Source organism: Symphalangus syndactylus, chromosome 17, assembly GCF_028878055.3.
Source record: "Symphalangus syndactylus isolate Jambi chromosome 17, NHGRI_mSymSyn1-v2.1_pri, whole genome shotgun sequence".
In the NCBI taxonomy this organism is placed as follows: domain Eukaryota; kingdom Metazoa; phylum Chordata; class Mammalia; order Primates; family Hylobatidae; genus Symphalangus; species Symphalangus syndactylus.
This window is the reverse complement of record NC_072439.2, coordinates 96,985,497-97,003,618: the sequence shown is the minus strand read 5'-3', so window position 1 is coordinate 97,003,618 and position 18,122 is coordinate 96,985,497. Positions and strand designations below refer to the sequence as shown.

Sequence of the window (18,122 nt, the reverse complement as noted above, 5' to 3'; positions counted from 1 at the left end):
TCTTGTTGCCCAGGCTGGAGTGCAGTGGTGTGATCTCGGCTCACTGCAACCTCCACCTCCCAGGTTCAAGCGATTCTTCTGCCTGAGCCTCCTGAGTAGCTGGGATTACAGGCGCTCGTCACCATGTCTGGCTAATTTTTTGTATTTTTAGTAGAGACGGGGTTTCGCCATGTTGGGCAGGCTGGTCTCGAACTCCTGACCTCAGGTGTTCTGCCCACCTCGGCCTCCCAAAATGTTGGGATTACAGGCGTGAGCCACCGCGCCCGGCTAATTTTTTATTTTTAGTAGAGACGGGGTTTCACCGTGTTAGCCAGGATGGTCTTGATCTTCTGACCTTGTGATCCACCCGCCTCGGCCTCCCAAAGTGCTGGGATTACAGGCGTAAGCCACCGCGCCCGGCCTAACTGCTTTTTAAATATTGTCTCTGCTAAGCCAATGAGGCATAGATACTAGTATTAGCCCCATTTTCTATATGGTGTAATTGTAGTTCGGCGTGATTAAGTAACGTGTGTAAAGTCCAGCAACCTGTAGTGTAAGAGCTTGAATTCCAGCCTGGATCATCCACCCCAGGACTTGCTCTTTTAACCAGCTGTTAACCATATGCTAACAGTTGTGGTAAAATACACACAACTCAGAGCTTGAGTGACTATTTTTGGAGCTAATCTTGCTAGACGCTTGGACTTGGAAACAGTAAGACTTGGGTTAGGATTCCAGCTCCTTTATTTACTAGCCTACTAGATTTGGGTAATTCTCTAAATCTCAATTTTCTCCATTGTAAAATACTTCTACCTCATAGAGTTGTAAGGATCAAATGAACTGCTCGAGTATGGTAATTCTGCTATTTGGTTTTTTTCCCCAAGGTGAGTAGTATGTGTGAACTTGTTGCAGGCCTGTTTCAGAGGTCCAATGTTTTCAGAAAAGTGCTGCCCCAGTAGAAAAGGACAAGAGTTAAAAATGGGATGGACCGAAAATCTGGGAAAGGTGGGCTCTACCCACACTTTGAGAAATGATGGCATAGCCCAATAAACTCTGAGAGACCAATTTATATGTGCGTTTGTCCATTATTTTCACCTCCTCTCAAGCATGCACAGCACTTGCACGTGTTTACTTAAAAACTACTGGTATAGTCTCAATTCTTAAAAGACTGAAGTTAATACGTTTTTATCTAGTTAGCAGTGTGCAACTGTCTAGGGTCAAAATTGCTACTGGCTAGCTGTGTGACTTTGGGCAGGTGACCTCCGTGTGCAAAACTCCCTGGTACTCCCAAGAAGGCTGTTGATAAAGTGTTAAAAGTCTGTTTATAAAACAAAAGTGGATGAATGTCGCCCTCCAGGGCTTTGCGGCGCTGGGGCTCCTGGAGCAGCCTCGCAGGTTCGTGCGGGCGGCGGGGGCCCCCTGCTGGCCACATCCTCCAGCCTCCCTCCGCTCGGCCTCCGGCGCGACGTGCGGCCCGGGCCATTTCCTCCCAGGGCAGCGGGAAAAGAGAGGAGCTGCCGGTTTAAATTGCCTAGTTCCAGCTCGTGTGCAGGGAGAGGCCGAGACGGCTTAAAGCCTCCAAGAAATTGAGGGGAAAAAAAGGTGCAGAGATTAAAGTTTTCCCTCTTGGTGCCTCCAGCTTCGCTTTTGGCTAACCTAAGTTTCTCTATTCGGGCGCCTCCATTCCTTTCAAGACTCAGCTTGGATATCTTCTGGGGCCCGCCCTCAGCACGCTGGGGTCCTCAGTCCGCCCCTCCCAACGCCGGGCGCCCCTAGCCCCGCCTCTAACACCCTGGGAACCTAGGACCCAGTGGTTTCGGCACGCCCGGCCCCGCCCCTCCGCGCATCGGAGCCCGCGATTGGCTCCAGGCGGCGCGGTCCCGCCCCCGCCATGGCCGCCGCCGGCCGCCGGCGTCCGGGTCCCCGAGGGCTCTCCCGCGTTGCTGGCACCGCTGGAGCCGGGGTCTCATAGCGCATGAGCCTCCTCCGAGGCGGGCTCCCGTGCGCTCGGGCCATGGCGCGCCTGGGCGCTGTGCGCTCCCACTACTGCGCCCTGCTGCTGGCCGCGGCGCTGGCCGTCTGCGCCTTCTACTACCTCGGCTCAGGCCGGGAGACCTTCTCCAGCGCCACCAAGAGGCTGAAGGAGGCCCGCGCCGGGGCTCCCGCCGCGCCCTCGCCGCCCGCGCTGGAGCTGGCGCGGGGCTCCGTGGCGCCAGCCCCCGGCGCGAAGGCCAAGAGCTTGGAGGGCGGCGGGGCCGGGCCGGTGGACTACCACCTGCTGATGATGTTCACCAAGGCGGAGCACAATGCCGCGCTGCAGGCCAAGGCCCGCGTCGCGCTGCGCTCACTGCTGCGCCTCGCCAAGTTCGAGGCGCATGAGGTGCTTAACCTTCACTTCGTGAGCGAGGAGGCCAGCCGCGAGGTGGCCAAGGGCCTGCTGCGGGAGCTCCTGCCGCCCGCCGCTGGCTTCAAGTGCAAGGTGAGCGGGTCGCAGCTGGGGGCTCCCGGTGGGTGGCCCACCCCATCCTAGGCGAGGTCATTGCGCGCTCCCGGAGGGGATCCGTGGACCTAGCGGGTAGGATCTTCCCTGCGCTGCCCACTTGCAATGTAGTGTTCACAACCTGTGGGAGGTCTCGTTCGGGGGCGTGTCCGGGAGCCAGACGCCCTCAGCTGGTGCTGAGGAGTGGAGCTGCGTTTTTAATGACCGCCTTGCTTTCCTCTCCCCCAATTAAGTGCAGCCCCCAGGAGAGTCCGCGCGCCCCCATTTTGCTAACGTTGCAGGGTTCAGCACTGCCTTCAGAGTCTGCACCTCTGTGTATGATCCTCAGTTTTTCACTTACGAGGATGGGACTGGTCACCAGTAGTCATCCTGAGCAACTGGAGAGGGCCTTGGTGGGGCTTCTGGAAGTGTTGAAGTTGCAGTGACATTTCTCATTGCTCTTAAGGTATTTCAGTCGGATCTGGTCAAACTCATTGTGAACCATCTTATCTCCTCTCTGTGTCCCTTTTTCCCCTTCCTCCAAGGGTCATGAACCCATTTAGAGAAGCCTGGAGTTCCTCCGAATGGGGAAGAGAAAGCTCAGGGGGAGCAGACACGATCTGGGGAGAGCACAGCTGGCCGCCTCCGTGACAGCTTCCGTCTCTGTTTATCATGTCTCTTCACTGCCTGGCTCTCCTTGTCTGAGATGGGTTCCTGACATAGTGTGAATTGCGTAGGTCAAATTGCTTCTTTGATTTTGACCTGATAGTTGTACAGAGGGGATCCGAGGCCAGATTTTAAGGAGTAGTAGGTAATATTAAAGGGTGGAGACTGATGTTGGTTGGGGAAGCATGCTGAGGCAGGAGTTGTGTTATGTGAGTGACTAGGGGAGCTGTTGCCAGGATCCTACAGGCTTCGGGAGTCCGTGATGGCTCCTTGTTAAGTCCCAGCTTATTGGTAGGGCTGTTGTGTTGTGAGCCTGGTCCACTTCTCTGGCTTCACCTCTTCTCCTTTCCCTACATGCACCTCATACCTTAGCTGTGTATAGAGTGGGCCTTATGCATGCTGTACCCTCTGCCCACCGTGTCCTCATTGGCCCTTGGCCATTCTTTACTCAGCTTTCACTTCTCCTGAGAAAGTCCCTAGGCCCTGGGACCTCTGAAGGTCCTCTCTGGAGGAGGAGCCTGGCAACCTGTCCCAGGTGATCCTAATGACCCTAATGTTTGAGGAACATTGCACGAGTTCAGAGTGGAAAACTGAGGGCCCTTGGCCATAGGGTCAGTCTGGGCAGATCTTGGGATTTGACCAGGTCTCCGAACACCGCCTTGGAGATCAGCATTGTCATCTCTTCTGGGACTACTCTGCACCGTTGCCAGATCTATATCCCCTGGTCCCGAGCTCCCGCTGCAGCTCTGGCTGCACACCCAGTGCTTTCCAGCCTACTTGCCTCTGCTTTTGTCATTCCCACTGTTGGGGTGCTCCTTCTCTCCATTTACAAGTCTTGCCCATCTTCAGATACCGTCCCCTCCTTGGAGCCAAGAAGCCGTCCCTTCTTTCCTCTTCTACTTCCCTGGTGCTGTGACTGTATCATGTCTTATCATCCATCCCTATGTACAATGCCTGGCACTCTTAGTTGGCACCAGAAATATTGGCCCAGGGGTAGATCCAGCCTCAGGGCCGAGCTCCTCCTGTCTGGGAGTAAGTGTTCCATGCTCGGACTACCCCACTTTACTGGGCCCAGTTCCGGCAGCCTCACTCAAGGCCTGGAGGCAGCTGCAAATGACCGGAGGGAACTGATACCTCCTCTGTTGAGGTGTGAGGGGTGAGGGTTTAGTGTCTGGGGACTTCTAGCCAGATGTCAGTGATCGGATAAGGGTTTATCAGTCCTGGCATAAAATTGCTCCCGTTACATTTTTTTTTTTTTTTGAGATGGAGTTTCGCTCTTGTTGTCTAGGCTGGAGTGCAGTGGCACGATCTCGGCTCACTGCAACCTCTGCCTCCTGGGTTCAAGCGAATCTCCTGCCTCAGCCTCTCGAGTAGCTGGAATTACAGGTGCCCACCACCATGCTGGCTTTTTTTTTTTTTTTTGAGACAGAGTTTCCCTCTTGTCGCCCAGGCTGCAGTGCAGCAGTGTGATCTTGGCTCCCTGCAACCTCCGCCTCCCAGGTTCAAGCGATTCTCCTGGCTCAGCCTCCTGAGTAGCTGGGATTACAGGCGCCCGCCACCACGCCGGGCCAATTTTTTGTGTTTTTAGTAGAGACGGGGTTTCATCATGTTGGCCAGGCTAGTCTCAAATTCCTGACCTCAGGTGATCCACCCACCTTGGCCTCTCAAAGTGCTGGAATTACAGGCGTGAACCACCACGCCTAGCCTCCATTACTTTGTTTTGTTTTGTTTTTGATAAGAATTCTTGCTGTGTTGCCCAGGCTGGTCTTGAACTCCTGAGCTCAAGCTATTCTCTTGCCTTAGCCTCCCGCATAGCTGAGATTACAGGCACACGCCACTGCACCTGGCATTCCCGTGATTTTTGAGTTCATATTTTGTAAATTTTTCTGTTTGTGATGAAAAGTGCTCTTTTTTTCCTTTAAATGTGCGATTCTAAAAGGATTGCTTCATTTTACTTGTGATTTAATTCTTCCTCAGGTTTGGAATATTCCTGAAAAGAACATATGACACATGTCTTTCCTCTGTCTGGAGTACTCCCTGCCTCCATCCTTAGTACTCAGCTTTCAGGTCTCGGCTTTGCTGTTCTTTCCTTGGTAAACCTTTCCTGAGCCCCCATTACACACTTTCAAACTCCAAGCACTTTTCCTTAGTAACATTTATCACAGTTGTGTTGATATAATCGTTGGATTAATTATTTGTCTTCCTTGCTAGACTCTAAACTCCTTAAGGGCATTGACATTGACACGTCTTCAATGCTGCCTCCCTAGCACCTGGCAGATGAGGGAATTTTATACTGGAATTGTTTTTTCAGTATTGCGTCGGAAGAAGGAAACTAGAATTTCTCACTCACTCAGGTTGTGCCAGAGCTGGAAGGGATTTGGAGTATATAGCATGACAGGTGAGGAAACTTGCCCAAGGCTTTCTGGAGAGTTACTCAGTTGTGGCTGGACCTGCATCCTAGGTCAGTGCTGTTCTCTTTGTGCCGTATTTCCCCTTTAAGGAGCACCTCTGTCTTGTAAGATAAAGTCCAGGGGGCAGTTTATTCCCAGGGAGAATTGATTTGAGTTGTGTTAGAACTGTCTGAAGATAGCCTGGGGGCTCCTCTTCCCTTTGGATGGCTCTGGGACCTCAGCATGGCTGCAAGATGCAGAGCAGGGCCGCAGTGAACTGGCATGGGGCTGGTGCCCACACACCGAGGTCTCAGGCCATTTTCAGGTGGCATAGAAACACCTTTTAGCTGAAATGGTTGCAGAAATAGATCACAGAACATTATTAGTGACCTTAGATTTTATTTTGGCTAATTGGATATTAGCTAAAAAGGATTCATGTATCTTGTTTTAAATATGTTTGAAAGTTTTAATTAATCTGTTAGTTTATTTTATTTTATTTTATTTTTTTGAGACGGAGTCTCGCTCTGTCACCCAGGCTGGAGTGCAGTGGCGCGATCTCGGCTCACTGCAAGCTCCGCCTCCCGGGTTCACGCCATTCTCCTGCCTCAGCCTCTCCGAGTAGCTGGGACTACAGGCGCCCGCCACCACGCCCGGCTAATTTTTTTGTATTTTTAGTAGAGACGGGGTTTCACCGTGGTCTCGATCTCCTGACCTCGTGATCCGCCCGCCTCGGTCTCCCAAAGTGCTGGGATTACAAGCGTGAGCCACCGCCCCCGGCCAATCTGTTAGTTTATTATCTGTGAACAGGGAAGCATATTATTTGTTAATCAGTAAACTTCGGAACTTGCTATGTTCCAGGTACCAGTATAGGAGCTGCTTCTAGCCTATACAGTAAGTCCATTTTCTAAATGCATCAGAATCACCTGGGGACACTTTTAAAAATACAGAATCCTGGGTCCCACCCCAGCCTGTGGGCTCAGAATCTCCTGGGTGGGGCCTGGAGGTCTGTATTTGGATGGAGCTACATAGGCAGGCTTGGGAGTCACTGCTGTAAGAAATCCAGGAGTGCGCTCCTGCTGGTCTCTCAGACCCAGCTCAGGCGTCCTGTCCTCTGGGTAACCTGTGGGGAGCACGATGCCTGGCTCATAGTGGGCATTCAGGAACTGTTTGACTATGACTCTTCCATCCAGGCTATTCTGGCTGTGCTGACCTGGGAAAGGCTGCCACATTCACCTTGCTAAAATGCTGCCTTTTTTTTTTCTTTTTCTTTTTCTTTTTTTTTTTGAGAGAGTCTTGCTCTGTCACCAGGCTGGAGTGCTGTAGTACGGTCTCGGCTCACTGCAACCTCTGCCTCCCGGGTTCAAGTGATTCTCCTGTCTCAGCTTCCTGAGTAGCTGGACTACAGGCACCCGCCACCACACCCGGCTAATTTTTGTATTTTTTAGTAAGCGATGGGGTTTCACCATGTGGGCCAGGATGGTCTCGATCTCTTGACCTCATGATCCGCCTGCCTCTGCCTCCCAAAGTGCTGGGATTACAGGCGTGAGCCATCGCACCTGGCCAGAATGCTGCCTTTATTGTATCGCTTCCATTCAGAACCTCCAATGGCTTCTGGCTACCTGTCTTCCCAGGTCATTTCAATGTCCTAGACCCACAGCAGTGGCTGAGCTTCCTGAATTCTAGGACAAGCTGTTCCTTCTCATGGCGATTTGCTTGCTCTGCCTCTGAGCATCTGTTGTCTCTCTGTCAAGTGCAATCTCACACTTATAAAACTTAGATCAAGACTTATCCCTTCCATGTGCCTTTCCTGCCGGATCAGGTTTGACAGAATATACCATGAAACCCCCAAATAATGGTGGCTTAAACAAGGTTAAATTTATGTCTGATTTCAGTGCAGTCCAGAGGTAGGCATTCCTGGGCTGGCATGGGGGCTTCGTGAAGTCACCAGGGTCCTCGGCTCCTTCCAGCTCTCTGTTTCACCATCCCTGAGAGTGGCGCTGTCTTCATGGTCCAGGATGGCTGCTGGAGCTGGGGCCATCACATCTGTGTTGCTGGGTCGCCTTTAGTCCAGTTTAGCCCAGTGCTGCTGTGTGTATTGTTTCGGGTCCAGTCTCATCACATGGTTCTACTCTACTGACTTCCGGGAAAATGATCACAGTGAACAGGCCTCACGCACCTCTCCTGTCTCCTCTCCTTCCCCATGCTGGCCAGCTCTCTGCAGAGGCGGTGGGGCCCACCAGCCACTGTTTGTGCGGCCTCCATGGAGCGCCGCAGGACTGCTTCTTTGTGGTATGTCAACCGTTCAGAAAGGCCTTCCCTGAATCTGTTTTCTAACCCCACCCTCGTGCCAGCCTTCCTCTTTCCCATCACCTTGTGCATTTTTTTCTTTTTTTTTTGAGATGGAGTCTCGTTCTGTCACCCAGGCTGGAGTGCAAGGGTGCGATCTTGGCTCACTGCAACCTCTGCCTCCTTTCAAGCAATTCTCCTGCCTCAGCCTCCCAAGTAGCTGGGATTACAGGTGCCTGCCACTATGCCCAGATAATTTTTGTATCTTTAGCAGAGATGGCATTTCACTATGTTGGCCAGGCTGGTCATGAACTCCTGACCTCAAGTGATCCACCTGCCTTTGCCTCCCAAAGTGCTGGGATTACAAGTGTGAGCCTTTTTTTTTTTTTTTTGAGACAGGGTTTCTGTCTGCCTCGCAGGCTAGAGTAGAGCACAGTGGTGTGATCACAGCTCACTGTAGCTTCAAACTCCTGGGCTTAGGGGATCCTCCTGCCTCAGCCTCCTGAGTAGCTGGGACTACAGGCATGTGCCTCCATGCACAGCTAATTTTTTTTTAATTGTTTTGTAGAGATGGGATCTCACCTTCTTTCCCAGGCTGGTCTCAAACTAGTGATCCTCCTGCCCTAGCTTCCCAAAATGTTGGACTGCAGTCGTGAGCCAACATGCCCAGCTGTGCATTTCTTTTATAGCATGTATTCATTTTTTCATGTATTCACTCATCGGGTGTTGTTGAGTGCATATCCTGTGCCAGGCACTGTTCTAGGTACTTGTAAACAGCAGAGAACAGGACAAGTTTCTGCCTTCATGGAGCTTAAATTCTGGAGTTGCGGGAAATGTATAGGAGATGGATTTTTAACAAATAAATAAATATAGAGTGAGTCAGATTGTGATCAGTTCTACAGAGAGAAATAAAGCAGGCTGAAGAGATAGAAATGTGTGGTTGTCAGTGTGGGGAGTTGTTAGCCGTGGTGCATAGGTGGTCAGGGAAGGCTCCGTGGATAAGGTGCCATTTGCGCAGAGCCTGAAGGAAGTGAGGGAGCCACAGCCCTCTGGGCGAGACTGCGTCTGAGGCACCTGCAAGTGTGTGGGTCTCAGGCTGGAGTGTGCTCTGTATGTTTGAGCAAGTAACTATCCTGTTAACTTGTTTGTAGTCTCTGTGTCTCCCTCCTGGAAGGTAATCTCCAGAAGGCAGAGACCTTGCCTACCTTCACCTACTGAGGTTTACGGGAACCCCATAGATGCCATCCTTATTTCTGGCCTGAGTTGGAAGTGATAGAGCGGGCAAGCAGTCTCTTAACCTGGGACACAAGAACTGGACAGACTTCTGGAGGCACAGACAGCTCTGGCAGCTGCTTGCCTCCCTGCAGGGATGGGCAGGTTGTGCACAGGTAGATTCCGGAGAAGAGAAAGAGAGGTGAGGGCCGGGGCTGACTTGCCTCCCAAACTCACCCGTCAGGTAAGTTTCTCCTCCTGCCTTAAGGACGAGTTAGTGTGCAAGGAGGAGAGGAGGATGGGGCAGGGAGCAAGAGGCCGGAGTGTTTGTCTAGGAGAGCATCCTCCATATAGAAGCACAGAACAATGGAGAATGGGTGCTTCCTCTTTTTGCCGTCGACACTGTAGTCTCAGCACTGTTTCTGGCACATTCTATGTTCTCAATAAATATTTATAGTTGACTAATAACTATAGTGATTAAAATCAGGATATCCTAGAAGGGTTGTCAGTGATCTGCCCCTTTTCCCTCAAACCTCAGCCTCTTTCAAAGCCTGAGACTGGGTTGCTGCATTTCCTGGTGACAAATTAGGAGGAAGAAGGAAACTGCACATCCCCCACGATCCTCGTCTGTTTTCTGTCACCATAACAATACCTGAGACTGGGTAATTTAGAAAGGAAAGATATTTATTTAGCTTGAGGTTTTGGAGGCCGGGAAGTCCATGAGCAATGGTGACAGCTTCTGGGGAGGGAAGCAGAGGCATGCGGACGGGGCACAGCGTGAGGGGCACCTGGCTTTATAACAGCCACTCTTGGTAGCTCATCCAGTGCCGTGAGTGAGAGTGAGAACTCGCTCCCTCCCAAGAGAAGTAACCCAGGCCTGGGAGACAGGCACGAATCCCTCTTAATGACTTCATCAGCTCATAAAAGCCCCACCTCCCAGCAGCATCACCGGGGCTCACATTTCCAACACATGAGTTCCAGGGGACACCCTTTCAACCTTGGCATCCACTTTACAGGTCGGGTTACCAACAGGTTTACCCTGTTGGGTTCCAGGAGGAGCATGTGCCAAGGACTAGGAATGACTGGGCACATGGTGAAATGCAGTGGGGGATTCTCAGAGTTTCTTTGAGTGCAAGAGCAAACCTGTGAGTGACTTGGAAAAGTTGAACACCTTAGCTCCTTGGTGGGGCTTGAGAGAAGCCTGGATGTGAAGACCTTGACCTTGATGCTGGCTGTCTCATTGATGAAGCTGATGACAAGCAGGTGACCCTGCAAATGCAATGGATTTTCCAGCTTGTCACAGCAGCAGGCACCTTGCACCTGAAGGAAACTTTTGAATAAGTTATGATGGTCTGGAAAAGAGGTGATCAAAGAAACGTGTCCTGAAGGGAGAGGCTCTTTGAAAAGATGGGCTGACATTTTATATGGCAGTGTTTAGAGAAAGAACAGTGCATACTTTATCAAATGCTTTTAACAGTGGCATTCTTTTAAATTGTAATATACTCATGAAAACAACTGTAGTAGTTTGTGTGCCAATGTATGTCTCTTATGGAAAACTTTGTAATCACAGATCTATGGGGAATAACTTTGTATAGTATTGTATCGAATACAATAAACTCTGGAGAAGCCCGCAAGTATGTGTTGAAATGATAAGGCAAAGCCTTGGGGTCATGATATAGATGAAATACACTGATGGATGGGGATTTATAAAATCTGTGGGGGCCTCAGTGCACGGATTAACTGCTCCAGCTTTGGGCATCAGTCATTCCTCATGACTTCCTGACTGTTCCTTGTTCTTGTAGACCATATTTTAAAAAGATAGATGATTACTTTTTTTTGCAATAAAAATTGAAATGTAATTCATGTACCATAAAGCTCACTCATTTAATGTATACAATCCAGTGGTTTTTAGTGTATTCCCAAGGTTGTACAGCTATGACCACTGATTCTAGAACACTTGTCACCTCAGAAACCCTGTATCCATTAGTGTCACTCTCCATCCTCCTGTCTCCCCCGTCCCTAGAGACTACAAATCAGCTTGCTGTCTGTATAAATGTGTCTCTTCTGAGTATTTACTACAAATGGGCTCGGCTAATACGTGGTCTTTTGTGTCTGGCTTCTTTTAGCCTAGTGTTTTTAGGGTTCATGTTGTAGCATTGCATTAATGCTTCACCCTTTTTTATGGTTGGATACTATTCCGTCGTGTGGATAAACCACATCATCCATTCATCAGTTGATGGACATTTGGGTTGTTTCTGCTTTGAGGCTATTATGAATAATGCTGCTGTGAACATTTACTTAGAAGTTTTTGTGTTGACATATGTTTTCACATCACTGGGGTATAACCTAGGAGTGGAATGGTTAATTCTGTTTAACCTTTTGAGGAACTGCCAAACTCAGTAGCTATACCATTTTACATTCCCACCAGCCGTATGTGGAGGTTCTGGTTTCTCCACATCCTCACCAGCACTTGTAATCATCCATCTTTTCAATTACAGCTATTCTAGTGGGTGTGAAGTGGTATCTCATTTTAGTTTTGGTCTGCATTTCCCTAATGACAAACGATGAGATGATTACATGTTGCTAAGGACAACTACATACATGTATTTGGTATTTTAAAAATATATTTACCAAAATGCATTTTATTAAAAAAAACCAAAAAACAATTACCTTGACTTTCCCCTCCTTACCCTGTAAGGTGTTACAGCATCGCTAGAAATGGGCATATTCTGAGAACATGGTTTGGAAATTTCTGACGTGTAGACGGATGTGCCTAAAGTCAGCAAAGGGCTGTTTACTAGTATGAAGTCTTGATGAGGAGAATAATAGTAGCAACATTTGTTCAGTACTTCATTTATTTATTTATTTAGTGATGGAGTCTTGCTCTGTCATAGTAGCAACATTTGTTCCCCTCCCCTCCCCTCCCCTCTTTTCTTTAATTTTCTTTTTCTTTTCTTTTTGAGATTGAGTCTTGCTGTGTCCTCCAGGCCAGAGTGCAGTGGTGTGTTCTCAGCTCACTGCAACCTCCGTGTCCCATGTCCCGGGTTCAAGCGATTCTCCTGCCTCAGCTCCTGAGTAGCTGGGATTATACAGGCGTGCGCCACCGTGCCCGGCTAATTCTTGTATTTTTAGTAGAGACAGGGTTTCACCATGTTGGCCAGGCTGGGCTCGAACTCCTGACCTCAGGTGATCCACCCGCCTCGGCCTCCCAAAATGCTGGGATTACAGGCGTGAGTCACCGCGTCCGGCCTGTTCAGGCCTTTAGAATGTATAAAAGTGCAGACGCCTCACTTGAGCATGGCTGAGGCTGGGGAAAGAGGTGTGGAATCCCTGAGGCTGAGAGCAGGTGGCTTACGGAGCTCCCAGAGCAGCAGGAGGCACTTCAGGACCCCGCTAGCAGCTATGACAAGGGGCTGCGGGTGTGGGGATGAGGGTTGGGCTGTAGCCCACCTCACAGTCTGCCATCCGCCTGCTGATGACACCCCAAATAAATCCATTCAATCTGAACCAAAACTGCGCTTTCTGGGAGTGCAGCTTCCCTCTCACTCTGCTTCAGGGAGCGCTGCAGGTTCACCAAACATCGGAGCAGGAAGGAAGCTCTGGGCGCAGTGTCCCCCGCCCAGCTGATACCCTGGGCCAGAAAGGGGCAGTGACTAAGTGCCACACCGAGCTGCCTTTAGAACAAGCCCAGGCCCCTCCTCTGCTGTTTGAGGGAGGTGTTAGGGGCAGTCCCGTCTTTTTCGGAAGGGTGGGTCGAGAGGCAGCCCACCCTAATACCCACAGTGGAGGTGGCAGGGCCTGTCGTCTTCACCTATCCTAGGGGGCTTCTTCTCCCTGTCTCCCCCTGGATGTGTCTCGCCCGGGATGGGAGGATGCAGTCGGACCTTCAGGAGGCAGAATCCGCGCGGTTTCCGGGGCTGGCTTTCCAGCTGCCCTGTGCCCGAGGCTGCCCAGGTGGGTCAGTGTTGCGGGAGCTGGATGGGGGCTGCGGTGCAGGCACAGGTTTTGTCCTGTGCTCCGGGATGTGCGCTGGAGGCCCTCCGCGGCTGCGGTCAGCACGGGGCCCCCAGTCTAGAGAGGAGGGGCCGCGGGCGTCTCGCGTTGGGCGGAGCTGGTCCCTCCCCCGCCCGAGTGCAGTGCCCCCGTGCGGCCGCTTGGGGGCGCCGCTGCACCGCGTCTGCGCGCCCGACCCCCGGCCAGCGAGGTGCGCGCGGCTGCAGCCCCCGAAGCCTGAGGCTCCCGCGGGGTGTTTTTTTTCCTCCTCTAGCCCCGCCCTCCCTTGTTGTTTCGAAAGCCCTGAAATGAAAGGCAGTCGGCGGGCCTGTGGCGGGCGGTCGTTTCCTTCCTGGGCCGCCGGTAAACCGGCCTCGATGAGCCCTTTGGAGAAGGCGGGGCCGAGCCGCTGGGACTGGCGATCCGGCAGCACAGTCGGAGGGAGGATGCATGGGGAGGCCCGTCGCTCCTGCCTGGTCCTCCCCGGGGCCCCAGCCACATCCTTTCCAGTCCGCCTGGTCCCCGTCACACCCGGCGGGCCTCCGCAGCCAGTGTGGGAAACGCGTCTGTTGGAGCCGCGTGGTGGGGGTGGCTCCTGGGTATCCTGGCGCTGGGGGAGAGTTTGGCAAAACACCCGAGGCTGCCAGAGGCCGGCTCCGGGGCGCGCCCTGGTGCTGGGTCTGTCCCTGGCGCTGGCCTGGAGCCCGGCGTCGTTAATTGCGGGAGGGACTCGGATGCCACCTTACAGGCCTGTCCCATGCGACTGTCCTCGCGGTGAGATGAGGGCTTCCCAGGCCTGTTCCTGGGGCGGGAGGCCTCTCCCTGGGAGGAGGAGCCCGGCTGCCTGCTTGCTGGAAGGGCCGCCTGGCAGGGCCCGAAGGCCTCCCTGCTGCCCTTCCTCACACTCTTCCCATCCGGGGCTCTTGTCTTTCTCCCTGGGACCACTCACACCGTCGTGTGGGGTTGTAGAGGACAAGTCAAGATGACCAGGGCAACACCACGTCCCACGCCTTCCCCGCAAGCCACAGGGACATTGACTTCACGGCTCTGACCCCAAGAGGCAACTCTAACTACTTGCCTGTTCTGAGCAGTGGAGCCAGGCCTTATCAGCTGGCAGAAAGCCTGCTGTTAAGTTAATGTGTTTTAAATTAAAGCCATTTGTGTTATTTATTAGGGCAATGACTATTAAGCAGCCCCGATTAAGCCATTCTTTGCTGGTGGGACTAGTCTCCCAGAGGCTGGTCCCTGCGGCCCTGCTCAGGCAGCCCTGGGGATAGCACAGGCCTGCTGCTCACAAAACAGATGAAATGAGACAGCTCAGCCTGGCACATGGCAGGTGCCTGGTCAACGGTGGCTGCTAATAACGGTACTGGAATAGGTGTGTTGGGAGCTGACACCCTGCTGTAGTCACTCTAGAAAGCACATACCTGTTTATTCACCATGCTGATACCGTTGATTCAGTTGGAGGGCAGTGCAGCTAGCTTGCAAAACAGCTTTCTGCCCAGGTTTATTTCCGGTGTCCCCATTTCTTGCAAGTCTTGAATTCTCCAAACTACTGTGTTTTTTTCTTCTCTGACACTCCTCTTTCCCCCACCTCTTGGCAATATATTGTTTGCCTCTCTCTGAAAGCACAGGACACCTTAGCCTTATTTGACGTTCAGGTGCATCCACACTTTCTCTCTCCTGCTGGAAGGAAGAGGCTCATCTTCATCACATCCCTTCCCCACGGGCCCTGGCCCTACCTGGCCCTCTGTGATGCTAGCCGGCCTGTGCTCTGGAGTGGGAGCTGCTGCTTGTCAGGATGATGAAGCCTTTGTAGTCTTGTGTAGATGACAGTCGCCTCTATGAACGTTCCTTAGTTTCTCGAAGGTTCCAATTCAAATTTTTTTATGGTAAATGGTGCACAGTTACACAATTTTTGATCAAATTTTGATGTTTTGTTTCCCTCTTAATGGTTTTTGATTTGTTTTCTTGGTCTGATTACACACACTAACTGTTTCTAGTCATTTTTGGGCATCAGCCAAGTGTAAGCGGTAAATGACTTAAAAAGGCCGGGCCTCTGGAGAGACGCTCATGGATCCACATAGCCCCACATACTCCCAGAGCCTGCTCCTATGCCTGGCTGCCACGCTGTCCCCCTGAGTGGGGTCTCTGGCCTCACCCTCTGTGGCTGTTGCCTCACTGAAGGCTGTGAGGTGGCCCTGCTTTCGCCAGAGCATCACAGCAGCCCAGGTTGGGAGCTTTGTGTGACTGCTCAAGTGGCCAGGCTCCCTGAGTCCTGGTCAGGGTGGGATTCTGCAAGGGCTTCATAGGCTCAGCAGGTGGATTTGTCAGTCTGAAAAACCTGCACAAGATCAGGCATAGTGCAGGCTTTGCTTAGGGTACCCTCGGCCACCTGCTCTCTAAGGGATAGGAAGACACAGGGTGGAGGATTGTGGGTGTGCCGGGGATGCTTTGTGAGGATGGAGAGGCTGGCTGGGGGGCAGAGAGCTTGGAGGATACACATCCATGATACATGGGTAGGATGTGACCTGCCCACCTAAGAGATGAGGGAACTCAGGCAGCTGGAGCCACAGACTTGCCCTGTCCTCTGTCCCTGGCAGGAGAGTCATGACCAGAAAATGGGGCAGAGGGGAGCAGCTGGGGTGGGGCGGCCTGGCTGGGTGAATGTGTGGCTCTCTGGGTTGGCAGAGTCAGCAGTAGCCAGGACTCTGGAGTGGGAGCCACAGGGAGAGCTAGGGGGCCTGTGCCGGCCCAGCCAGGAAGTACCTGGCTGCCATGGTGATCCACCTGGCTGGACTTCCTGGGGTTGCGGTGTACCCCGGCCACTTCCCACCTCTGGGACTTTGCTCAGGGGCTTCTTCCGCAGATCACCCATTCCTCCCATCTTCATCTGATTAACTCGCCTTTCATGATGAAGCTCGGATGGTGCCAGATATGTGGGGACCTACCTCTCACCTCCACCCTGGTGAGCCCCTTTCCCCTGGCTCCTGGCGAGCTGACACTGGCCCTTCTGCCAGCTGCTGGGGGATGAGGGCTGTGTCTTATTTCATTCTGTCTCCAGGATGTAGTGGCGCAAGGCCTGGCCTGAGTAAGACTGCGTAGGCTGGCACACTGGAGGAGCTGGATGCCAGCACGGTGGGCAGTGTGGTGTGAGTGCAGCCATGGAAGGCCGGGGTGGGATGGCTGGGCACCGATGCCCGTCAGATGTCCTGTGCACATGCTGCTCAGACCTGCAGGACATGGCGTCAGACCTGCAGGACATGGCGTCAGACCTGCAGGACATGGCATCAGACCTGCAGGACATGGCTCAGACCTGCAGGACTTGGCCGCCTACAGAGGCCTCAAGCTTGTAAAGAGAGCTTCCCGGTCCCTCTTGTCATGGGTTCTCCTGCAGAAAGTCATCCAGCCTGACACTAGCTATGAAGTGTCAGTGGTGTTTTGGGTTTTGGAACTGTCCCCCTTGCATTACCATGAAGAAATGCTGATGCTGGCCCTTGGGAGGTACAAGGGGCTTCACCTGTCTCCCTCCTCTGAGAGCCCCGGGGAGGTTGCTTGGTCTGCCTAGAGCCCCGGCTGGCAGGCAGTGCCCTGGGCAAGCTCTTCAGCCTGCACCTGCCCCGGGCGCTCACTTCAGCTGGAGTGTGGTGGACAGAGTCCTGCCCAGATGTTATTGATGCTGAGTTCTGGGTCTTCCTCTGACCCTGGCTTCCGTTAGCAAGGCCTTCTGGTGTCTTTGCCTCAGTTTCTCATCCATAAGAGCAGTGGGGACGCTTCGGCTCTGAGTAACAGTCTGTTTTCTTCCGGGCGTGTATAAACAGTGCTGGGGGCTCACAGAGCTCATGTCCTTTCTAGACCCCGTCCTGAATGTGCGGGTGAGAGGTTGCGGGACGTGAGGAGGCTGCTCTTCCCCTCTTTTTGAGATAATCCCTGGAATGACCCTAGGTGAGGCTTCCGTGCTGACTTTCCTTCCATCCCCTGGGAGGGACTGGTTCATTTCTCGGGTCCTGCCCTGTGCGAGGCCGCACCTCAGGCCTGCGGAGCATGAGGGCGAGGGGCGTGCAATGACCAGAGCTGTCTCAGGTTTATCATCACCGTCAATGAGCCACAGTTGCCACCCTCGCAGGAGCCCCTAGGTGGCAGGCACCATGCTGGATCCTGCCTTTTCTCCCTCATTTAACCTCGGAGCAGTCAGGCCTGGGAGGGTAGCTAGTCTCCCCTAGAAAGAGCCTGCACAGATGAGCTTGCTCAGAGCCATGGGTGGCATCTGGCTTGCTGATTCTTCAGTGCTCTGCCTGATGCCTATTGATTTTGGTGGTTCGTTCTTGTCCCTCCAAAGCCAGGAATGCTCTGTGAGAGCTGGGGCCCCACCAGAAGGGTTCCCACGGTGCCCCTGTGCCTGCTGCTGACTGGGTGGCCTCTTCCCCTGGTCAGCTGGGTGGCACAGAACAGGGGAATCCCAGGGCTGCCCGGGGTGGACCTTCACTCCGTCCTCCAGGAGCTGCCCATAGAACAGCAGGGAGCCTCTTTCTAGGAGGTGGGATTTACAGGCTGAGGTGTTGGAGCCCCACCTCCCTCATTGAGCTGCAGAAGAGGTCTGGGTTGGAAGGAGTCCAGTCTGTGGTCCTGGAGTTGAGTCTATTCATGTTATCCATGAGAAAACTGGGGCCCAGAGAGGCCAAGCAACTTGCTCAGGGCTACACAGCTGCTCAGTGGACAAGGGAGACTGGGAGCAGCTCTCCTGTGCCCTCTCTGGTTCCCTGCACCCATGGTCTCCCTGCCTGCCTTCCCTTGTGTTCGGAAGCCAGTTCTGCTCTGTGCTTGCTCTGTGCGCTGGTTTGTCTTCTGTTTTGGTTCCTAGCCTGACACAGCTTTTCGATCTCACCCACTTGTGACTCCCTGCAGTCGCCTGTGTTTTGTGGACAGTGAAAGGCTTTGCTCCACGCCCACTGATCGGCTGCTCCAGAAGGAAGCTTTGCGGCCTCCTCAGCTGCAGGCCCAGAGTCACGGCTCCCTCCATCCTATTGCCCGGCCCTGCTCAGCCCACTTGGATGGAGCTGAGTCCCCAGCCCGACTGGGTCCTGCTGGGGGCTGAGCCCGTGGGTGCGAGCTGTGTGGGG

The 18,122-nt window shown here is 52.9% G+C and overlaps 1 protein-coding gene across 2 annotated transcripts in view; it reads left to right on the top strand.

Annotated features, from left to right (window-relative positions):
- The first annotated feature begins 1,850 nt into the window (after window positions 1-1,850).
- Window positions 1,851-18,122, top strand: part of XXYLT1 (xyloside xylosyltransferase 1) — a 196,759-nt gene continuing 180,487 nt past the window's right edge. Inside the window, exon 1 of one of the 2 annotated variants that reach the window (XM_063622236.1) lies at window positions 1,851-2,455. In XM_063622236.1, the coding sequence (XP_063478306.1) occupies window positions 1,952-2,455 (504 nt within the window). In that variant the 5' untranslated portion in view covers window positions 1,851-1,951. Of the gene's footprint in view, window positions 2,456-12,600; window positions 12,964-18,122 lie in introns of those variants that run through there. The other variant, XM_063622237.1, reaches the window with a different exon arrangement.